This window comes from Adiantum capillus-veneris, chromosome 13 (assembly GCF_014529385.1).
Source record: "Adiantum capillus-veneris isolate H3 chromosome 13, ASM1452938v2, whole genome shotgun sequence".
Taxonomy (NCBI): domain Eukaryota; kingdom Viridiplantae; phylum Streptophyta; class Polypodiopsida; order Polypodiales; family Pteridaceae; genus Adiantum; species Adiantum capillus-veneris.
The window spans coordinates 102,159,962-102,184,388 of NC_140943.1; the positions used below are offsets into that span (position 1 = coordinate 102,159,962).

At 44.0% G+C, this 24,427-nt stretch overlaps 1 protein-coding gene across 4 annotated transcripts in view; it reads left to right on the plus strand.

Annotated features, from left to right (window-relative positions):
• Nucleotides 1-2,588: 2,588 nt before the first annotated feature.
• Nucleotides 2,589-24,427, plus strand: part of LOC147444541 (ubiquitin C-terminal hydrolase 12-like) — a 33,936-nt gene continuing 12,097 nt past the window's right edge. For 2 of the 4 annotated variants that reach the window (XR_015190044.1, XM_086527120.1), the window contains exons 1-18: nt 2,590-3,026; nt 3,103-3,160; nt 3,515-3,665; nt 4,459-4,616; nt 4,709-4,974; nt 5,077-5,295; nt 5,398-5,506; nt 5,610-5,725; nt 5,920-6,018; nt 6,105-6,214; nt 6,297-6,371; nt 23,068-23,146; nt 23,229-23,375; nt 23,459-23,539; nt 23,652-23,771; nt 23,851-23,973; nt 24,048-24,125; nt 24,284-24,375. Coding sequence is in view for 3 of the 4 variants with exons in the window: in XM_086527120.1 (XP_086383246.1) it covers nt 3,000-3,026; nt 3,103-3,160; nt 3,515-3,665; nt 4,459-4,616; nt 4,709-4,974; nt 5,077-5,295; nt 5,398-5,506; nt 5,610-5,725; nt 5,920-6,018; nt 6,105-6,214; nt 6,297-6,371; nt 23,068-23,146; nt 23,229-23,375; nt 23,459-23,539; nt 23,652-23,771; nt 23,851-23,973; nt 24,048-24,125; nt 24,284-24,375 (2,108 nt within the window). In the remaining variant the exon portion in view is untranslated. Of the gene's footprint in view, nt 3,027-3,102; nt 3,161-3,514; nt 3,666-4,458; nt 4,617-4,708; nt 4,975-5,076; nt 5,296-5,397; nt 5,507-5,609; nt 5,726-5,919; nt 6,019-6,104; nt 6,215-6,296; nt 6,372-23,067; nt 23,147-23,228; nt 23,376-23,458; nt 23,540-23,651; nt 23,772-23,850; nt 23,974-24,047; nt 24,126-24,283; nt 24,376-24,427 lie in introns of all 4 variants that reach the window. The other 2 variants (XM_086527121.1, XM_086527122.1) reach the window with 2 other exon arrangements.

The following is a 24,427-nucleotide window of genomic DNA, read 5'->3' on the forward strand; positions in this document are numbered from 1 at the left end:
CCGAGGCTCCTGAAACTGAACCTGTGAACACATCCTCTCCAATCTACCCAATGCCGAATGGGTTCTGATCAATCTAGTCTCTGTTGCTCTCCTCAATGAGAATACTGGTCCACTAAAAACCACTCCAAGGTAAGTGTAAGCATATGTATACTCCACCATCTCCTGGCCATATGCGAATGCGGGCGCTGACCTCTTGATCCACTGTGGGGTGGTATTAAATACCATGACCTTGGTTTTACCAAGGTTAACAGACAAACCATTGTCATGGGCAAACCTATGCAAAGCATCCATGTGACTTTGCATCCCCTCTGAGGAGTCGGAGATCAACACTATATCATCAGCATATAATAATAGCAGGATCCATGTCCCCGCCGCGATGCACCTCTATCCCCATCTCTCTCAATGTAGTCAGAAACCTCATCCACATACATACCAAATAAAGTAGGAGAGAGCGGGCAGCCCTGCTTCACCCCAACAATAGTGGAGTAAACTGGTGTAGATAGACCCTCTGGGGTGCACACATGCCCTATTACTGATCTGTACAATGCCGTGATCCCCCAACTGAGTTCAGTGGGTACTCCCATCTCCTGTAATCTGCGCATCAGTCTAGCTCTGGGTACTGTGTCAAATGCTTTGTGGAAGTCCACAAAGCTACAATAGATCCGTTTTCCATAGGATCTTCCCTCCTCGATGATGGCCTTGAGTGTCAAGTTATGGTCAAGAGTAGAAAAACCTGTCCTGAACCTTGCCTACCCGGCTGCACACATTCCCTCCCTCTCTGCCCATCTACTCAGCTGTGCTGCTCAAGAATGGATGCGTAGAGCCGTGCCAAAGCACGCGAGTCCTGACTCAAGAATAGCTGGTAGAGATCCTGCTCTAGTTGAGCCAAAAATGCCCTCTTTTTTCGCCGCACTAGGCGTCGGAAGTCAATTTGTGACTGTCTGTGAGTGATGTCTCCCAAAAGCACCTCCCTCTAAAGTCTAGCTCTAGTTTGGCAGCATTCCTCATCATACAAGATGTTCTGAGGCATGCTCCTAGAACAGCGTCTATGCTCGGGCTAGGTGTGTGGGTATGCCTCTGCTGGCTGCATCATATAATGTTTGTGTCAGTATAGTTGTAAGCTCCTCCAGAGGTCGCCCTGGGTCCTCAATGCATAGGCGTCTGTAGATCTCGTCTATGTATACATAATTCGTCTCCCCTGTGAAGGTATAGCGAGTAGGGGCTGCCATCCGTGGACTGTGTGCTACACTGAACTAGAAAGAGATGGTCAGAGACACAATAGCATGATCCACTGCCACCCCAACAAGTCTGAGCCCAACTATGAGATCCTGGGAATGAGGCTTGGTTGTGCCATGACATAATCCACTATGTTGGCTCTGTGTCTGTGTAGAAAGCATGTGAAGCCTCCATCAGGCAGGAAATCTCTGTAGGCCATTCAAGATGGCCAATCCATGTGCGGTCCCCATGTCTATCAAGTTCCTCCCCATCATTTGATAGTTTGGTTAGGCCCATCTCTGCAACATCCAGCTCTCTCACCATCATAAAATACTGTCTGATGATGGGCAGTCCTAGCATTGAAGTCCCCTAGAATGATAATGTCACCATCTCTAGAGAATTTCCATATGTCATCATCCAAAATAGAGAAGGGGTACTGTCCTCTGGGTGGTGCATATACTCGGGGGAAAGTAACAAATAGCAATGCAGAGATATCTGTCAGTCTCTGCTCTCAATCTCACCCACATATACTTTGCTTGCTCATCCCTGCGAGCTATATGTGTCAATGGCTGTAAACCCTCCCTGAATAACACTACCACTCCTCCTGAGCCCCGCCCTCTGTGCTCTGATCGTGTTCCTTGTCTACATGATGTCTCCCATCTGTATCCACTAATGTGGGGCATAGATTGCCTAGGGGCCTGATGTGTCTCAGAGTAGAAGATGATGTCTCTCCCGTTAAAACTATCTTCAAAGGCACCCACATCAAGGCGCATAGATCCACTACAATTCCAGGCGGCAACTTTTAGTGTGGTCCCATAGGTCTCGCACCGTCATGTGGCGCGTGGCTCCAATATTACCACTCTTCCATCTCGGTAGAAGGCAATCTTGCCTTTTTCCCTTCCCGCTCTAATCTCCGGCATTACCTCCTGCATATGAGCGATCTGCAAGAGGGTAAGATCATCTCCGAGAAAGATCCCCGTCTTCTTAAGAGTTGGCCTTTCCTTCAAAAAGTCCTTCTTCGCTTCCATGGAGGGAAAACGAAGGATGAGTGCCCTTGAGAGAGAGAGAGAGAGAGAGAGAGAGAGAGAGAGAGAGAGAGAGAGAGAGAGAGAGAGCGCTCTACTTTGACATACCTCTACACCGATCGTCCATTTAGATAGCTCACTTTGCTCAGTCCATGGGAAGGGTGAGGCTAGATTATCACTAAGCAAAATATGTTACTATGCATTGGCTATTGGTCCATGATTGTCGGGTTAAAGACGAGTTAACTTGTAAACTAAAGATCGGGTAAAAAATAACTGGATACTAACCTGGTGTACTTTCATGGTACTCAACCATAGTTTTTACTAATCCCCATTAAAAGGAGGCCTAGTACTCTCTCATTCTCTCCTGCTTCGCGCAGCATAAAAACGGCCCGTCCCCCCTCGCCATCGACATAGCCACGCGCAATTCGAAGGACCCTGATGATGAATGGAAGAATTGGAAGAAGACAGTCAAACCCTAACGGACAAAGCTCATCGCCATCATAGCTGCGGGAAGTGGACTTCTGTCTCCCGTCTGCGTTTTGACACCCGTGGCTCCTCTGGAGAAATTTGAAACCATCCAGTCTGTCCTTTTCATCATTGTGATCGAGTTTTCAATCGCGCTGACACAGGAAAATCCAGGATTTTTCAGTCACCATAGCCAAAAGGCTGGATTGCTTGTTCCCAGCATCTGAAGCAACATATAATCAGCGCATTTCGGCATTGTCTCCTAACTATCTTGATCATAGCCTGCCTGGCACCATGACAATGATCTCCCCGCCTTTGGATGTAAGTGACAAAGTTCCCTTTCTCTGTCCATCCTCGCCTCCTATCTCGCTTCATGCAATTGGCCTTGTTTTTTCAGGAAGATGAGGACATGCTTGTACCCCCCACTGACATCAATGAACCAGAGCCCATGCAAGGTAGCCCATTGACTTCTGAGCTTATTTCCTTGCTTATTGCTTGCCCAGCGTTTAACAATATGGTTGAAGCTTGTAGTTTGTGCAGTGAGTGCTTGTTGGGAAGAATGTTTTCGGGATGAGGGTGTGTGTTGGTTGAGGTCGTTCAAACTGTTACTTATTCTGTGTTAAGCCAGCCTGTAAATTGAGTTGTGATGGTTGAGGTTGGTCAAGCTGTTACTTAACCTGTTGTCTGTTGGTTGAGGTCGTTCAAACTGTTACTTATTCTGTGTTAAGCCAGCCTGTAAATTGAGTTGTGATGGTTGAGGTTGGTCAAGCTGTTACTTAACCTGTTGTCTAAAACAACTATACATTTAGTTGTAGGCCAAGGTGATGGAGTACCTACTGGAGAAAACCAACCAGTGGATGATCCACTTTTTGGAAAATACACTTGGAGAATTGAAAATTTCTCCACAATCAACCAGAGAAAGCATTATTCAGATACTTTTACAGTTGGTGGCTACAAATGGTAACTTTTCTGACAGTTTCGAATTATGTGCTGTAATGGAATGCTTGTTACCCATTGCAATAGATTCTCAAACCTACTAGCTTCTCAGCTACATGCTCTATAGGATTGAGTCTTGACTTATCTATGTTTGATTGTTGTCTCAAACGGTGACAGTTGGTTATAACCTCAGGCTAGAGCAGAAATGAGTTCCTTCAGGGTTGCTTTAGCTACTGATTATGACTAAGTGTGTATCCAAGTTTCCAATACATCTTCACTATCAACACAGTTATACTTGTGTTGAGGCGTTTCTTTGTAGCACAATATTAATAATGAGGGAACTGTAAACAGGAGGGTGTCTCTCCACCTGTGTAGTCACCTTGAACGCGATCTTCCCTAGCATCTTTTTCCTTCAAGCCTGGTATTTTAGTTTGTGACCAGCATTGTTTTAAAATATATTTTTAAAACATATTCTCATACCAGGGCCTCTGGGTGTTTGGTTAAATTTTTATCATGTGCCATCCATTACTTGTCTTGCCCTTTGTCGTCGCACTTCAGCATGCTCAGTTTTATTCTGAGAACATCTTTTATGGATTGATTTTGCTTACCTGCCATTTTTTGAGCTTCCATGACGTGCTTTATTTTCTGCCAGTATCAATGAGACAACAAGCTTTCTATGTCACCACTGTGTATCCATTTGGCTCTCCCATGTCAGCAAGTGAAATTGTCTCTCTCTCGCATTGGTTTCTATTAACAAACTGACATGGACTGCCTTACAGTCAATATGCACCATCTAACTCGCCCTGTCCTCATACAGGCGCATCCTTTTGTTTCCCAAGGGCAACAATGTTGATTACCTCTCTATCTATCTCGATGTAGCAGATGCGTCCACTCTGCAATATGGCTGGACAAGATATGCTCATTTCAGTCTGGCTATTATTAATCAGTATGATGCAAAGTTGTCAGTCCGAAAAGGTGTTTTTGATGTGGTGGTTATGGATCCTTTTTATGCCCCATCTCTTCTATGTATCATCTGAGCAGAAAGTACTTTCTCTTATTGGTTGCAGATACACAACACCAATTCAATGCTCGGGAGAATGATTGGGGTTTTACTTCATTTATGCCTCTACAAGATCCATACGACAGCAATAAGGGCTTTTTGATAAATGACACTTTGGTTGTTGAGGCAGATGTTAATGTACGAAAGATGGTGGATTATTGGGCATACGATTCAAAGAAAGAAACGGGTTTTGTGGGCTTAAAGAACCAAGGGGCCACTTGCTATATGAACTCGCTTCTTCAGACACTGTACCACATTCCTTATTTTCGCAAGGTGCTTATTTCTAGCTGCTCATTCTATAATGTGAGCAGGTTGAAGTTTAGAACTTGGTTACAAAATCCTATTTTCCCTTATAATTCTTGTTGTGCAATGCAGGCTGTGTATCACATGCCTACAACTGAAAATGATGTCCCATCCAACAGCATCCCTCTTGCCCTTCAGAGCCTTTTCTACAAAATTCAGTATAGTGATGCCAGTGTGTCAACCAAAGACCTGACAAAGTCCTTTGGTTGGGACACATATGACTCCTTTATGCAACATGATGTGCAAGAATTGAATCGTGTGCTATGTGAGAAGCTCGAAGATAAGATGAAAGTGAGCGTTGGGTTGTTACCATGGCCCCTTTCTTTAGTAGTTGATGCTGTTTTCTTAGGCTGTTTCCAGTTTTTTTTCTGCTGATTGTACTCGGTTGAGCAGGGTACAGTTGTAGAAGGCACTATTCAGCAGCTTTTTGAAGGACACAATATGAACTACATCGAGTGCATCAATGTAGACTACAAATCTACTAGAAAGGAATCATTTTATGGTATTTCTGTACATGTCATTGTGACTTCTTTATAGTTTTGTGAACATGGTAGGTTAAACTTGGGGCCAAATTTAAGTAAACTTTCAATGTCTGGCGTTGACAGATTTGCAGCTTGATGTGAAAGGTTGCAAGGATGTGTATGAATCATTTGACAAGTATGTTGAGGTTGAGAGGCTAGAGGGTGACAATAAATACCATGCTGAGCAGTATGGTTTGCAGGTTAGCAGGCTCTTCTAGACCTTTAACTTGTGGAAGTGGTTTTTTTGGGGGAATTTTTTGCTTTTTCTCTAGACAATTGATTCCTTTTAGCTTTTCAGGAAGCTTGCCTGAGAAGGCTTTCTTTTCATAAAGTTAACTCCAATATAATATGGAAATATTTTGCATATTAGCTGAAGTTTTAGCACTCCATGCAGGATGCACGGAAAGGTGTGCTTTTCATAGATTTTCCTCCCGTTCTTCAGCTTCAGTTGAAACGCTTTGAGTATGATTTCACACGTGACATCATGGTTAAGGTGGGTATCTAACAGTACATTGTCTTTAAAACTTTAACTGCCAAACTACTGCAAGTTAATTTGTTTTGGTCTTTTTGTTTCATCAGATCAATGACAGGTATGAGTTTCCTCTTCAACTTGATCTGGACAGAGAAAATGCGAAGTATCTTTCACCTGATGCAGATAGAAGCGTACGGAATCTGTATACTCTTCATAGGTAATCATTTATTTGATGATTTCACTCAAAGTGACAGATTCTTGAAGGTAGGACTTACATATGTAACTTCATGTTTTCTCAGTGTATTGGTCCATAGTGGAGGAGTTCACGGTGGCCATTACTATGCATTTATCAGGCCAACTCTTTCAGAGCAATGGTATCTCTCTCCCCTGTAATAGGTCTCTCATGTAGGATATTGCTAGTCTCTTCAATGGTATCGAGCATTTTTGTCATCTCAGTTGCATCATCAAGCTGAAGTAGGTGGAAATTCACTATTCAATGGTTATGAGAGTGTAGAAGTTTAAAGGTCTGGTGAAAGTATTCGGTTATTGCAATATCAATAAAAGCTTAACAAAGTTAGCTGCTTCCTTCTGGGTTGAACTGAAAGGCATCTGTACCGGAGTTTGAGTTGTTGGCACTAGTTGATGCTTTGCTTTGGTGGGATGGAAGGAGAAAAAAAGCATTTGTTTTGTAGCCCTGAAAGGTTGAAGGTTTGATGCAAGAGGACCTGTTTTGATTGTCGCCGACCAAAAATATTTTCTTTCGTTTCAAAACGATGTTGCATCAAAAGATAAGGTTCAAGAGCGGGAAAATCACTGGAATCGACTTTACAACCGGAGAAGTGTCATGGGAGACGGGCCCCACGTGCCAATAGAAAAGAACAGATTGAACAAATGGCGGCCCTTTCGGTATTTCTTTATATTGCTTGAGCTCAGTATAATGCCGGTTCTTGCGCTTTGCACCTTCACCCAGAAGAGTGCCAGAGAGTGAGCCCTCTGCACATATTTAAAGGCCCTTGGCCTATGAAAAGCAGCTACATGAAAAGCATCAAACTTGAAACCATCTGGTCTTCAAAAGCTCTAGCGCCAAAGAGCTGCCAGCGCAAAACAGGGAATTCAGTACAACTGTTACGTCAGCAAACCAGCGTAAAACGTGGAAGTCCGTACAACCTGCCATGTCATCAACATAAATTGCGGGCGTGCGTATACCTGCCACGTCATCACTTTTTACGCAAGAGATTAAGTCTATGTGTGGTCCCGCTTTATTTTAAGGGCAAGGGACCCATTGGACGGGGCCCCATAAGTTTGTGAGAACTTTTCTTTAAAAATAGGTCAGCCTGTCCATATGCTGCTGCCACGTCACCATCTGTATAGTCCTGGACTTCATGCTGTAATTTACTTCACAAATTGCGGGTACCCAATGCCCATGCACTATTCTGGGTGGGCTGAATTTTAGTGTGAATTCCTGGCGACGATGTGTCTTCTGAGCGGTGCTTCTGGCAGCTTTGTGCGTTCCACGTCATCAAGTTGTGACATAAACCCCTCTTAGAGAAAAGTAATCGTCCTCAATGACATTTGCATATGCGAACATAACAATGAGACTTATGTTTAGAGATATAGCACTTTAGTCCAAAATCACCGAGTTGGTTATCTTTGACATCCATCAATGGTACGAAGACAAGAATTCGAGCGCAGTACCCACATTCACACACTGCCCTCCAAGACAAACTATTTATTTGGGGATCTTTATTTGAAACAATAGATGTAAGCATCCCATGCAACCGAAAGATGTGCGAGACAAACAGCTTTGCCAAATGATCGGCCTTCATTGTCTTCTTCATCGGTACAAAATTAGTGAGCTTGTTGAATCTATTCTCTATAGTCCAAATGCCATCTTGCCCACTTTGAGTCGTGGGAAGATGAAAAATGAAGCTCATTGCTATACTCTCCCATGGTTGTTTGGAATGGGTAAAAGCTTGAGGAGTCATGTCACTTTGTGCTAGTGATTTTTCACTTTGTGACATACCAAACAAGTATGCACAAACTCATCCACAAGTATCTCTCAATACCCTTGAGTGTCGCCTCTATGTCTCTGTGCCTAACAAAAGGAGGATTGTAATACACCGTCAACATCTTCTACCTCAAAGTACAGTCACACACAACATAGTCTCACATCAAATACCCTTCTACCCTGAATCTGTCTCCCCACTCTGTACCCTATTGAACATCTCACCAAAATCCGGGCTGTAGCGTAAAGCTTCCGCGTTTCATCAAAGTCCTGATGATGTGTAACAAACTTGGACACCCCAAGTCTAGATTCTACTGCGACACAGCAGAGATTCACTTTAAAACAATTCACAAAAGACGACACGGCCCGGCGTAGTTCCGTGCCAAGAGGTATTGGCCCCAAAGACTGGCGCCCCTTTCGGTATTTGTTTTTATATTAATCTGTGTGCAAAGTACAAGGGAGTCTGCGGGAACTCACACTCAAACTCTGCGTCCAGATTCTCTCAGTAATGAGGCCCCCACAAACTAATTTATTGTTACAAGGGATGCCCCAAAAGCAGAGCCCCAAAATCTCAAACTCAAAAGCTTCAACTCAAAAGCATTATGCCCAAAAGCTGGCCATCGTAATTTGCGGAGATCCGTATGGACTGCCACGTCAGCAAGTCCGCGCGTTTTACGAAAAACTGCCATGTCAGCATCAATGCAATTTGCGGGGGCCCGTACAGTTTGCCACGTGTCAACCTACGGTGCCATTTATGGGCTATTGCCATGTCATATGTGTCCGAGGGCCTGCCACGTCACCAGTTTGTGACATACCCCCTCTTGAAAGAATCGTAATCGCCCTCGATTATGCCTGCAAAACGGACAGAGGCCATAAAGTGTCTTAGACTGTTAGTACCGATGCACTAGACACGACACATCTAGCACTTGTACAAATCGACAGTCACATCATCAGACATCACTTGACATCACAACACATCACATGACACATCACATACAAATTCATTTGAAATTTCAGACCATGATTAATCGGCAACGTATTTAGTAATCGCATCTAGATCCATTCGGGACCTCACGGATGCCCGATTAACTAATCCTTATTGCAATCATGTCTTTAGAGATTTATGAGACCGAAATGCTGCATTCATTTCGTCTTTCAGTTCCTGCACTCAAACAAGTTAAGTACAAATCAATCATATTCGTTTTCAGGAATTCCTGTTTTGAAGTCATACAACAGAATACTATTCAGCCTTTAGTATCCCTGAAACCCAAAAGGAACATCAGTGACTATATAAATAATAAAATCGGGGTAATCTGTTGACAAAGGAGCGGAGTGACTCCCCTCTTGTGCAAACCCGCTACACTAGATTCACGCTTGCCGAATCGGGTTCTATCGGAGTAGACTATGCTAAACCGAATGCTTCAAGGTATAGTTCTAAAAATTGAGGAGTATCTGCTAGGTCCTCCTCCTCCATCCACTTCGCATCCAATGCAGGATAGTTCTTGAACTCAACCAAGAACCGCCTAATCACTTTACCTTTTATCTTTCTGTCCTTGTGTGCCAATATCTGTTTTGGAACGAGTATCTCCTCGCTTTCCTCCACTTCGGGTTGCTCATCCGGCTCCCATCATCGGACATATAGCCTTTAAAAGGCTTCAGTAGACTCACATGAAATGCATTGTGAATCTTCGAAGTATCGTTTAGCTTTAGTGTAACAGACTTAGACACTCCAAGTCGAGAATCTACCGCGACACCACAAATAATCACTTCAAACAGTTCACAGTTCACAATTGATTTGACACTGGCTCGATGGAATTCCATGCCTAGAGATATTGGCCCCAAAGACTGTTTTTGTATTAATCTGCAACTCAAAGTACAAGGTCGTCGCCGGGACTCACTCTCAGACTCTGCGTCCAGATGCTGTATGAAGTGAGAGCCCAGACTGCCAATAAATGAGTTACAAGGGATGCCAAAAGCAGAGCCCCAAAAGCTGTCCATAAAAGCTTTTAAAATAAAGCAAAAGAGCCCTCTTTCTCTCTCTATGATTCTCTTTGTAGAATAAAGCAAAAGAGCTCTCCCTCTCTCTTAATTTGCGTAGCCAAATCAACGGATTTCCGTAAATTATGCTGGCAGCTTTTGGCATTGCTTTTTGGACCAGAAGCTTTTGAGTTTTTAAGGCTTTTCACTGTAACTGCTTTTGGGGCCTAGGGCCTTTAAATATGAGGTTAGGGCACATTCTTTGGCATGCTTCTTGGAGAAGGTGCAGAGTCTGGAGTACCGGCTTGTACTATGTTGATGCAATATAAAGAAATACCGAAAGGGGCGCCAAGGTTTGGGGCCAATACTCTCTGGGGCGGAATTCCGCCACTCCATGTCGCGTGTCGTCTCTCTCTCTCTCTCTCTCAGTTCAGTTGTTATGGAAGTGCTAAAAGTCTGTTCAGGCTGTTCTTTTCTATTGGCACGTGGTGCCCGTCTTGTGATAGTGGTATCAGAGCATCAGGCGTGTGCTTTTCTGAAAGCATACCGGTCCTACGAAAGAGCAAACAGAGCTATTGGATTTTTATTTGAACCCGGACCTATTAGCCACTCCCACCCTTACTTCATCGCGCATCGGGCGCGCTCCTGTCTTCACCGCTCATGTCTTACAGGGCATAAGCCATTAAGATCACTTACAAGAGAAGGATCCAAGGTTTGTTTCGAGCTGCTGTTTTTTTCTCTGAGGCAGTGCCATGCAAATGTGATAGCTACCAAGCAGCATACTCCAAGTACTTGGCAAGCTTTCAAGAAAATTTTTGCCCGAAGTTATATGGTTTCTGACATCTTCCTTTGGAGTGCAACTTCTGGCAGAGTGGGGTATCCTGAAATGCTTGCCATGGAAACCCTAGCAGATTATAACTTGAAATTTCTCGACATCTCTCAGTAGATGTCTCTTCACGAGCAGACGACCTTGGAGATTCGATGCGATTGCTATCTTGGGACTACTATCGCCAAAGAAACAGTGTCTGTCCAAGAGCTGATGGACTATGCTGTGCTTGGCTACGACCTTATGGAAGGAACCTAACCCTAATTTTTGGTGCAGGTTTCAGGATGGAAAGTCAGTCGACTTTTCGAGCTTGGCTGATGTCGAGATTGCTTTTTAAGTTTGAAATCTGTTTGAGAACTTGTTTGGTGATCCTGTTTGAATTGTTTGAAATGGATGGTATCTGTTTTGGACCTGTTTTGGTGCCGATTTGAAATGTTTGACTTTGGTTAGTTTCATTGATTGGTGATTTTACTCCCGGGTGGAGAAGCGAGAAATACTGTTTTGGTATTGTTTGAACCTCGGAACGACGCAGGCCGATGCCTAGGGAGCGTTTCATTGTATGTTTGAAAACCTTGCAACGACGCAGGCCGATGCCTGGGGAGCGTTCCGTTGTATGCTAGAAAACCTCCGAACGACGCGGGCCGATGCCTGGGGAGTGTTTGGTTGTATGCTTGAACCTCCAAGCGACGTAGACTGCGGTCTGGGGAGCGTTTGGTTGTATAGTCCTCTGAGCTCATGGCCCATACCTTTTTAGGTTATTTGCGGGGGTAGTGACGAGATAGTTGTTGAGTAGCTTCATACCGCAGACCGTTTGTCTTAGGGAGTGCTCAGCGGCACTGTTTGTCGTGTCTTGTAACATGCATATGTAAGCAATTGTGTTGCATTGTGATGTGCCAATGACTGAATATTCCTAATTGGATGAGATTGCCTGGGTATGTAATTTTAGTGCATCAAGACACCCGTGGAAGATCAGTACGGTCTGGGTGTGATGGCTAATTTTACTACGCTGGAATGTCAAGAGTTTCGATCTGGACGAAAGGAGAAGCTAACTCCTTGATCAAAAGAGCTAAAAGGAGAAGCTAACTCCTTCATCAAAAGAGCCGAAAGGAGAAGTTAACTCCTTAACAAAAAGAGCAAACTGAATGTCCTTGGATTTTTTTTAAAAGCTAACTTGAGTTGTTTTTGCAGATATGCTGTAATCGCGGACGATTACTCTCTTTCAAGAAGGGGCTTTTGAGTTTTTAAGGCTTTTCACTGTAACTGCTTTTGGGGCCTAGGGCCTTTAAATATGAGGTTAGGGCTCATTCTCTAGCATGCTTCTCGGAGAAGGTGCAGAGTCTGGAGTACTGGCTTGTACTGTGTTGATGCAATATAAATAAATACCGAAAGGGGCGCCAAGGTTTGGGGCCAATACTCTCTGGGGTGGAATTCTGCCACTCCGTGTCGCGTGTCGTCTCTCTCTCTCTCTCTCTCAGTTTAGTTGTTATTGAAGTGCTAAAAGTCTGTTCAGTCTGTTCTTTTCTATTGCCACGTGGTGTCCGTCTTGTGACAGTTGTACTCTTACTGATCAATAATAAAGAAATATTGAAAGGGGTGCCGGTCTTTGGGGCCAATGCGCCTTGGCTCGGAACTCTGTCGCATCGGGTCGTCTTCTCTCTCTTTTATCAAGTGTTTGAAAGTACTAAAGTGTCGCGAAGTGTGTAGATTATAGTTATCTCCGTGTTTCTGTCCGATCACTTGCCGGAGGTGATTACACACAAAGTGTATCTTTGGTAGAAAGAACTTACTTTTCTTCTATAACCAATACGTTTTCCCGTAATGCATGAAACACTTTCAATAAATGCTCTCTATGTTCTGCCTTGAATTTGGAAAAAAATGTCATCATGGAAAAATGTCCCCACAAATTGTCGATACTTTGTAAAGATCCGATCCATCATCTGTAATGCGCAGCGGAAGTGATTCATGGTGAGAGCTTAGGATGAGTGCTCATTGCGCACTCAAGGTTCCTATTGGTTCATGAGAGATTTCCTTTTACTTCATGAGAGAAATGTGCAATAGGACTAGATAGAGAGGAGAGAATGATACCGAGTAAAGGTTTTGTGAGCAAAGGAGAGAGAAGAAGACTAACATCGGATGGGGTCCCAAACCCCCTCCAAGGGCCCCCCCTCTCTATCGATAGAGCAATATTTGCTTTAGATTGCACAAATATTGATACAATGGTCCTAGATGCTGAGATGCTGTTGGGATCTTGCTATTGATGCTTGGATCTGCGAAGCTAAAAGCTGAAAACTGAGATTGCTAGGGATGTGAGATTCGGCTGATTAGCTAATGAAACCGCCAGGGTGTTGATGAAGGAAACACTAGCATGCTGAGGACCTGAGGTACTGCAGGTACTTGGTGCTTTGTACCGAGGGTACTGACTTACACATCAAGTGGTACTCCTAGGGTCACTTATATAGAGAAATCATGCTGGGTCAGAACTGAAATGTAGCCTCTGTAGCAAAGGATTCCACTTTGGCTAGTCAATGACCCCACTTGGCTAACCATAGTCCTTGTCCAACCTTAGTGCTCTCTTGCCCTCAGGCCTGGACTCCCTCTGGACAATTCCACACTAGCTATGCAATGTAGGGCAGTTAGATTTCCCGAGGGGTGTTTCCAAAAAGTGAAAGTAAATAGATAATAAGAAAGAAATCAACAAAAAGAATAGATAGTAGTCACACGTTGGTGACATACCCCCCTCTTGAAATCTCAACCGTCCTCGTTTGCATCTATGTCGTACATGCTCACAGTCAACACTGATGTATTCAAAACCTGTCGACACATGTACGACACATACATGCTCATTGTCAACCCTGGTGTATTCAACACCTCGTCGACACATGTATTGCCTACGTGTGAACCCTGTCCCAATGACATAGTGGTAGCTTCACATTGTGCCATTGCTTTGAGTCACTAACTTTCCAATGACAAAATGGTAGCTGCACATTTTGCCACTGTCTTATAGTACACGTTGGATCCCGTAACACTTTCGAGCATACCCAAACCGACAATTTAAGAATGCAATTACACATGTACTCTTTTATAGAAGCAATTACTGTATCCTTGACAAACTGACAAGAAATACTCACTTCTATAGCACTAACCAAACTTTTGGACATTCCATAAGAGCAATTGCCAAAATGACAATCTGTACAGCTCTAACATTCATGTAACAGGTATTTCATTTGAGCTCACTTTAAATACCATGTACATCATTTGTTTCAGAAGCCATTGTCACACTGACAATCCATGTAGCTTTGAAACTCAAGGGATCAAGGTAGGTTGCAAACCGAAGGCTTCAAGGTAAAGTGATAACACAGTTGGTGACTTTGCAAGTTCACCTTCTTCCATCCACTTAGCATCCATTGGTGGATAGTTTCTGAACTTTACCAAGTAACGCCTAGCAACCTTGCCTTTCACTTTTCTTTCCTTATGTGCCAAAATCTGTTCGGGAACCAAGATCTCGTCAAGTTCCTCGACTTCCGGATGATCTTCAGTTGGCATATACTCTGGCAAATCACCCACATAGGGTCTGAGAAGACTCACATGAAACGCATTGTGAATCTTCCAACTGTCAGGCAATTTCAGCCTATATGCAACATCACTGATTATGTCGCACACTTGAAAAGGCCCATAGTAACATGCTGAGCTTTGGAAACAATCTTTCCTTGCCCTTCATCTTCTTTAACCTTGCCTTTTCAAAGCGTAAAAGCACCCAATCACCAAGTGAATATACCACTTCACGACGGTGACGATCAGCTGCTTTCTTTTGCTTTGCGTGAGTCTTCTCTAAGGCCACTTTGACCTTCTTGTACATTTCATCCATGTCCTGAACATACTTATCTGCTTCAAATATCTTGTCCTTTGTGTGCAGTATGGGAGGAACTTTCTTGCCACCTTCAACCATCTCAAAAGGTGCCTTGCCAGTTGATGAATGCATTGTATTATTGTATGCATACTCCACCAATGGCAAATACTGCTCCCACTTTCCTTTATGCTCTGACACATAGCACTTCAGCAGATCTAGGACAGTAGAATTTGCCTCTTCTGACTGCCCATCTGTTTGAGGATGAAATGACGAAGAGAATTTGAGTGTTGTGCCCATATTCTCAAACAAGCCTCTCCAGAACAAACTTGTCATGCGTGGATCACGATCGCTAACAATTGACTGTGGCATGCCATGATACTTGAAAATATTGCTCATAAACAAGCGTGCCATGTGATCTGGCTTTATCTTCTTCCTGACAGGAATAAAATGAGCCTGCTTGCTGAATCTGCAAATGATGGTCCAAATACCATCGTTTCCTGTCTGCGTTCTCAGAAGATCAAAGATAAAATCCATAGCAATACTTTCCCATGGTTTATCTGGAATAGGTAGTGGTTGCAATAACCCTGGTGCCTTTTGCCTGTCAAACTTGACCTTCTGACAAATTAGGCACTCTCGCACAAAGGCATCTACATCTCTTCTCAATGTAGGCCAGTAGAAGAATGTCTCAACCGCTTTAATTGTAGCATCGATACCACGATGCCCTGCATACGGTGGGACATGCCTCTCTTCCATAACTTTGTGTCGCAATGGCTTTGTGACACACAATCTGCCATGCATCATCATGAACCCATCTTTGAGAAGATAGTGTTCATGACGTTGTCTATCGATTAACTGCTCGAAGACCCTTGCAAAATCTTCATCATTTGCATACTGTTCTCTCATATCATCAAGTTCATGATGATAAGGAATTGACACACCTGAAATTTGTGGCTTCCTTGACAAGGCATCAGCCACAACGTTCTTCTTGCCTTCCACATGCACAATCTGAAAGTGGAACATGGACAAGATATTTGCCCATCGCATATGCTTCTCAGATAACTTTGTCTGTGTCAAGAAGTATCGCAAGGTCTGATGGTCCGTTTGGACAAATAAGTCTGCACCTAGCAGGTAGTGTTTCCAACTTAAGAGCGCATGAATCACAGCCAGTAACTCTTTCTCATAGACCTGCATGGTCATCTCTGGCCCTTGCAAAATTCTGCTCTCATAGGCTACTACCCTGCCATCTTGCATTAGCACTGCACCAATGCTACTACCACAGGCTTCACACTGGACCACAAATGACTTCCTAAGATCTGGCAACACAATGACTGGATCTAAAGTCATCTTTTCCTTTAAGAGATTAAAAGCTGAAATCTCTTTCTGTGTCCATCTAAAGGTGACTGCCTTCTTTTGAAGAGCATGTAAAGGTGAAGCAATCTCAACGAAATTTTGGATAAACCTTCTGTAATAGGAGCATAGTCCCAAGAAACTTCGGACATCATGCACCGTCTTCAAATCTGGCCATGACTTGATCGCTTCAACTTTTGCAGGATCCATTCTGACACCATCCTTTGAGATAATGTGTCCCAGAAAGTGAATCTCTTCCAGAAAAAACTCACTTTTCTTTGCATTGATGAACAACCTATGACTGCGTAACTCTTTGAACACAATGGCCAAGTGATGCCTATGCTCCTCTTCATTCTTTGAGTAGACTATCATGTCATCAAAGAATGTACCAACAAACTGCTGGTGTGGACGGAAAATTCTGTCCATCATCCTATTGAACGTAGCAGGAGTATTTGTGAGACCAAAGGGCATCACTAAAAATTCGTAAAGTCCAAACGTCGTTCTAAAAGCAGTCTTGTGCACATCCTCTGATCTAATGCGGATCTGATGGTACCCACTCTTTAGATCTATCCTACTAAACATAGCTGCTCCTTCTAATTTGTCCAAAATATCATCAATTCTAGGTATAGGGAACCTATTCTTGATGGTATTCTTGTTTAGTGCATGGTAGTCGATGCACATACGCCATGAGCCATCCTTTTTCTGCACGAACAACACTGGAGAACAGAATGGAGATGAACTGGGCTGAATCAGCCCCTTTTCTAACAGCTCCTGTACTTGGCCCATTATCTCTTTTTGCTGAGCCGCACTAACCCTGTACGGAGGCTTATTTGGTGGGCTACTGCCTGGCACCAAATCTATCGCATGGTCCTCGGGTCTCTCTGGCGGTAATTGAGACGGTAATGAATCGGAGAAACAATCACTATACTGTTGTAAAAACATTGACCTTTCTTTATCTAGCACATATAAATTTGATTCATCACAATCTGACACTTCACGTGCAAAAACCAAGTACGCAGAAAGATGCTTTTTCATTACAGAAGTAATAGCAGAAGCTGATATAGTGGGAATAGACTCCCCTTTAAGCTTTCCCCTGCTCTGTACAGTGATCTTTTTGTTGTAGGTATCCATGATTCCCTGTACACGAAACAACCAAGGAATACCTAACAACACATCACATCCGTCCAGTGGCATGATGTAAAATTCTTCAGCATCTACATAGGACTGGATATGTAGGCGCAACTTTCCAATGATGGGTGTCACAGCCTCTGTATGGCTAGGACATGCCAAACCTGCCTTTGCTGTATACCCCATCTCTTCAGGTGTGATTCCCAACTTTGAAGCCAATTCTGGGTAAATGAAGTTGGCTTTGGCACCTGGCTTTGGCACCTGGATTCAGCCGAAGCTTTGCCTTTCCCTGGGTTGGCTGGCTCTTGAGTCCCTTTTGGAGACTCATTGGGAACGTGCTTCTTCGCTGAATTTTTCTTGGCTGATCCTTCCTTGAGGCCAGTATTGAATTCACAATCTTCTCCCTTGAGCAAACCATTGCCAGTGTTTGCTACCTCGATGAGCTGCGTCAAAGTAGTGACTTTAGTCTTCGTGAAGTACTTTCTCAATCCTTTGGGTAGGCCACAACAATATTTTTCAATCTGTTCTGTCAATGGCACAAACCTATAGGAAGTTACTGGAAGTAGAGCTTTCCAAAACTTCCGATTGTTGTCATCGAGATTCTTGCAAGTGGCAGCATTAAGCTGGTGCCATTCTGTCATGACATCTGCTTCAAAGTCATCAGATAACCATGCTGCTGCAAAAATCTGCTTGAAGTAAATCCATGTGGACGGAGCTTGCCCTTGCAGCAATAAAGTTGTCCACCATTGTCCCGCTTTCCCTGTCAAGAAAGTGGTTGCCTTGCGGACCTTTGAAGCCTCTGTAAAGTTTCCCCCTGCATAGGCCTTGTCAAACTGCTGGAGGAATGAGAGAGCCTTCTTCCTGTCATCCAACCCTGTAAAGGTCGTGAATGTCACACCTTTGCCACCTTCTTTGTACGGAGTTGGCCTCTCCAGCGGCGTTAAGTTGTCATATGGAAGTGACTGAAGCATGGGAACATTGTTAGGGTTCATTTGTGTTCCCTGACCACAATTAAGTTGACTTGGAAATGTCATATTTGGCTGCTGATTTGTAATTCCAGCCATACCAAAATTTGCTTGTGGCATCCCAAATTGGCCGTGAGTGCTTTGAAACCCTGGTAGCATGCCCGTGACACCATACATGGGGTTAGGCATCATCGTTTGAGCACCCCCGAACACTGTTCCTAGCGTGTAAAACTGATTTCCAGGTGCATGACCAGCCATGCTCTAGAATAGCGATCCACCATAGCCAGGGTGTACTGAAGGTGGTGGGAAGACTTGTTGCATAGCCTGTAGGTTGCTTCCCTGCCCATTAGAACCAGCTATAGGCTGCTGAAAAGTGGCTGGCTGAACTGGTACAGCTTGAAAGACTGGCATCTTAGCCACCTGTTCTTGCACCTTAGGCACAGGTTGTGGAGACTGCATGTTCTGCGTCAAGTGTACAGGTGTTTCCATTGACTGTGTAGTATGAATCACCTGTGCTCGAGCCTTAACAGGCTTTTGAATATGATCCAGTGACCCAACTTGCTGAGACGGAAGAGGAGGTTGCAGAAAGGCTAAAAACCTCGGGTTCTGCATTACTTGTGTGAACATAGCCACAGCAGTAGCCAACTGGGTCCTGAATATATCATCATCCGTCTGTGGTGGTCTTGAAGACTCACCCACTTTATGTGTCTGTTGACCCTGTGAAGAGGAAACCTCTTCAGTCACATCATCTGGTCTGTCAGCCATAATTTCAATTCCCTGTGTCTGGTCTATGATCCCCCTGTGTCTTCAAGCCCAAACTGACCAAGGCTCACTTTTATGGGAAAAAGTGATTTAATCCCGTCGATGGAACCATGTAACCGGCCTGTTCAATCCAAAAAGGGCGGTAGACCTTAGACTTAAACCTTATTTGCTTTCACCCATTTAATTTGTCGCCCACTTTACCTGTACTTTCAAGACACAACATTGGGGAAAGGGATACAGGCTGCTAGAATGCACCCGTATGAGAAGACCGACACCAGATTGGCCCCTAACTTAGGCGCCCCTTTCGGTATTTCTTTATTGTTTAAAAGAGGGAATAAACGCTGTGGTTCCCTACAAGCTGCCCCACACAAGCTTGGCTGAATTTCAACTGTTCCGGCCCGATTTCGGCAGCATAACTGTACTAGGACACTTCACAATCAGTATTCCCACGCATTGACTGATTTTCCCGACGCATACGGGCACTTTGCAAAACCTGGCGAGAATCTGCAGCACGCTGAATTCTCTGTTTTCAGCCCCGAAAATGTGCCAAATCACCTGTACAGCCGTCCCTTCGCGTCCCCGAACCTCTTGGGGGTATTAGGCTCCGTTTAGGGCCAAAACCCTAAACCTGCAAAATACACAGCAGGCTGTAATTTACTGTTTCGGGCTCCGTTTCGCGTGCCGGTGGCATCCGTAGCAAGTCCTCGAGCTCCCGCACCTGTAGGGCTACTTGCCCTTTGAATCGGACGAGAATTCTAGCATGAAACCTCTCTGAATTCACCTGTACCTGCGGGGGGATTAGCCGCTAGCTAATCCAGTACCTGTGCAAGAGGCTCTTGCCTCGGCAATCGCGCATGAACCCACACAACTGTACATTGGTCAATTGAAAAGCCCACTAGAGGGGCATAACATATTGCCATAGGGGGGAGAGAGGGCAGTGCGTAGCGTGCAGGGCATCACTCCTGGCACCACACTGTACATAGGAGGGAAAGCAAGCACTCCATAGCTCTTAACCTGTGACAAAAATCTGCAAATGAGCCTCTCCCAGCTTAAAATTCAGCGCCACTTCTTCCTTGAGGAGGCAAGTGCACAGAAATGTGCCACTTGGCGCATTTACAAGCATTTTCCCGTTTCAGGTTCGCCGCTTAAAAATATCCTGACCGGTTGCCCAGTTGACTTCGCGGCAGAGTAATTAAATGTTCCCCTAGTCATACCGGAGGTAATGACGCGGACACATTTTCAGGTCCCAAAATAGCAGTTCCCTAAATTTTAGGAGATGCTGCCATTGTATCTTTTCAGGTCATCTGACCCCCTTTGTACACTGCAGCCACACCCATAACTGAAATGTAGCCTCTGTAGCAAAGGATTCCACTTTGGCTAGTCAATGACCCCACTTTGGCTAACCATAGTCCTTGTCCAACCATAGTGCTCTGTTGCCCTGAGGCTTGGACTCCCTCTGGACAGTTCCACACTAGCTATGCAATGCAGGGCAGTTAGATTTCCCGAGGGGTGTTTCCAAAAAGTGAAAGTAAATAAATAATAAGAAAGAATCAACAAAAAGGATAGATAGTAGTCACACGCTGGTGACACTTTACCTCAAGGCTTTTGGCTTAGCTGCGTCTATTCCGAAAGGTCTCGCGGATCAACAGGGTTGAATTTGGTGCAAACGGGACTGCACGAGAGGGGAGTCACTCCGCTTCTTTGTCACATATTATCTGGATGGAATAATGTCACTGATTTCCATTTGGATTTCAGGGATATTGCTGTGCTGACAATATTCTGCTGTATGACTTTACGGAGATTGAAAATGGGAATTCCCAAACTTGAATCTGATTGATGTATACTCTCTCATGTGATTTGTTTGAGTGCAAGATTGAAAGACGAAATGATTGTAGCATTTCGGTGTTGAGAATCTATAAACATGATCGCAATAAGATTATCTAATCCGACATCTGTGAGGTCCAGGATGGATCTAGATGCGATTGCTAAATACGTTGCCAATAATCATGGTCCTAGATCTGGAATCAATTTTGATGTGATTGATATGATGTGAAATGTGCATTGACTGAGTCGTCTTTGTGCAAGTGCTAGATTTGTGTTCGTCTAGCGTGTCGGTACTTAGAGTCAATGTCTATTGAATTGGTTTATGGCCTCTTTCTGTTTTGCAGGCGTAATTGAGAGCGATTACAACTCTTTCAAGAGGGAGGGTATGTCACAAACTGATGACGTGGCATGCTAATAAGTGTCCCAATTTATGGGCACCTACCGATAGGGCCTTGGGGGACACTAGGAATTAAAAAGAGCTGGCGGACTGCTGCTGTACGGAATTTCCTTAATTCACGCTGAGTTGCTGACGTGGCTGTCCGTACGGATTTCCGCATATCGTGCTGATTGTGCTGACATGGCAGGCTGTATAGAATTCCGCTTTTTGCGAAGCATGCTTTTGGGAGCCCAGTGCTTTTGAGTTGAAGGCTTTTCATGTACTGCTTTTCCCCAAGGCCAAGGGCCTTGAAGTAAGTCCCTAGGGCTCTCTCTGGCTCATTCTGTGTTGACGAGCCGGTGAGCAGAGGAGACCCAGGGCAACTATACTTTGCTCAAGCATTAATACAAAAAGAAATACCAAATACCAAAAGGGGCACTAGTCTTTGGGGCCAATTTCTTTGGGCACGGAACTACACCAGGCCGTGTCAACTCAATTGAACTGTGAAGTATTTTAAAGTTATCTCTCTCTTGTGTGTCGTTAGATTCCAGACTAGGGGTGTTCCAAGTTTGTCACACCAACAATGTCCCGAATGTGAAGATCACCTTGGCTGAAAACTGTCCGTGCCAAAATGCAGCAGATCTGAAGTTTCTTCTGTATACCAACGATGCCTTTGACAATGGGCTGAATTGCAGAGATCCGATGGGCTGAAATCTGGCCTGCTGAGTTAAGGACGGGTGGATGGTCTTCTTCGCGACAAATCTTGCAAAAGGGGTCGCTAAGAAAGAGAGAGACCTGGCTGGTTGATATCACAAGCAACAAGGGTATTGGGTGACCAGTTCTCCAAAACGTCAGAGAGAGGGAAAACTCACGATCTGCCTTTTTGGGGTCAACTTAGGTTTGGTTTTATAGTAAACTTATTGAGGGTCAGGCAAACTGTCCACCAACCGGACAAATCAAATCATTAAATGATTTAATTTATAAGTTTTGGATCAGGACTAAGTTTTGGGTGAAACTGTCGCACATCTTCCACCCAAGAATACGATCGATGCGGGGAATGGCTTGTTGGATTCCTCTAACCTAAACTTTATGCACGTCATGTTAGATGCTCTCGGAAGTGTAATAATATATGTCAAAACGTGTGTACAAACCATTTCTGCAAGAGGGTTCCAAAACTGGAAAACCTAATCGAAGGGACTCGTCCGAACATGCAGGTCCTTCGAACATGCTCACAAAATTGACGGTACTAATCCTCCTAGGATTCTAGGCACACAGAGCCATGTGCACGTGACACAAGGGGCCTAAATTCTAGAAAAACAAAGCGTAATGGTAGGAATTCCATAATTTTTGGGCTGTTGCTGATGTGGCATGGTTGTATGGATGTTTCTCGTTTTACACTGACAGGTTGCTGACGTGGCAGAGCAGTATGGACAACAGAAAATTGCATGCCATTATGTGCGGTAGCTTTTAAGGAGCTAGCTATCTGATAGGGCCATTCGTATAATTCTTGCAACCATAAATATATATTACGGGCCATTTGATGACTGAGTTCTTGTGTCACGTGCACACAGAGCCATGTGCACGTGACACAAGGGGCCTAAACTCTAGAAAAACGAAGCGTAAGGGTAGGTTGCAAATTCCATAATTTTGGGGCTGTTGCTGATGTGGAATGGTTGTATGGATGTTTCTCGTTTTACACTGGCAGGTTGCTGACGTGGCAGGGCAATACGGACAACAGGGAATTGCATGCCATTTGTGTGGTAGCTTTTAAGGAGCTAGCTATCTGATAGGGCCATTCAAATAATTCTTGCAACAATAAATATATATTACGGGCCATTTGATGACTGAGTTCTTGGTTAAAGAGACCTTTGATTTGAATAGCTTTTACAATTGGGTGTACCCGAAGCAAGACTGTTTGACTTTGCTAGGGCAGCTTAACTTTAGTTTGTACTAGGCAGAGTATCTCACAAGCTGATTGGATTGTTTAGTGACAAATGAGTGCCTTGTGTTTAGGTACAAATTTGATGATGAACGGGTGACGAAAGAAAAGCCAAAGACTGCCTTAGAGGAGCAATATGGAGGAGAAGAAGAGGTGGAACGATTTTTTTAATTTGCTTTCATGCTGTGGGTCTAAGGTTTTCATAAGCTCTAACTTCATCTGGTACCTCCACCAGCTCCCGCAGACAAATCCCGGCTTTAACAATACGCCCTTCAAGTTTACAAAGTATTCAAATGCTTACATGCTTGTTTACATTAGAGAAAGTGACAAGGATAAAATTGCTTGCAATGTCGATGAGAAAGACATTGCACAGCACTTACAGGTGAGGTTTATTAGCAAATTCCCCTTTGATGCTTTTTTCTTGCATTCCGACTTGTTTCTCTTGTTTTTTTGCTTCACTTACAGATGAGACTGAAAAAGGAGCAGGAAGAGAAGGAACGCAAAAGGAAGGAGAAGGCTGAAGCGCACCTTTATACTATCATCAAGGTTACTCGTCAACATCACCAAGTTACATATGCTTTAAGTGTTCCGTTTTTTTGTGGCTAAATGTGACTGGTGAGGTTTTATTATCTTGGTGCACTCTCGATTCATTGAGCAGGTTGCTCGAGATGTGGACCTTGAAAGACAGATTGGAAAAGAGACTTTTTTTGATCTCGTGGATCATGAAAAAGTGCAGAGCTTTCGTGTTGAAAAGCAAATTCCTTTTATTCAGTTTAAGGTTCTGTCAAAGCGTTACAACTTATCTGACTGAGTGAACAAGAAGCTGGGCAATGTCTCAATGAGCTGTCTGAATGTAGGAAGAAGTTGCAAAACAGCTGGGAATTCCTGTTCAATCGCAGAGATTTTGGCTTTGGGCCAAACGGCAGAACCAAACTTATCGCCCTAACAGGCCCTTAACAGAACAGGAAGAACATTCAACGGTAATGTTGCTGCCAAACTTTGCCCCTAGTGCTTGCACATAAGGTTTTGTCTCAGCTATTTATTTGCATTGCAGGTTAGTTTTTTGAAGGAAGTAGTAAATAAAGCCCATAACGCTGAACTCAAGCTTTTCTTGGAAGTCCTTCCTGATCAAGTATGCTGTGAATTCTTTTGAAAAGTTTTGTAATCAAAATCCCAATCCAGAGCGCGCGCACCCCCCCCCCCCCCCCCCCCCCCTCTTTTTTGTGGGCCCTCCTTGCAGCTTGTAATTACCCCTTTCAGGTGTTAAGATTTTCTGTTTCAATGATGTAGGATTCTCGGGGACTTTTTTCTTTATATGAGAAGATGAAAGATGACATTTTATTGTTTTTCAAGCTCTATGATCCAGAGAAAGAAGAGCTACGGTAATTCATTTTTATTTATTTATTTTTGACCAAATAATGGTTTTGCTATACA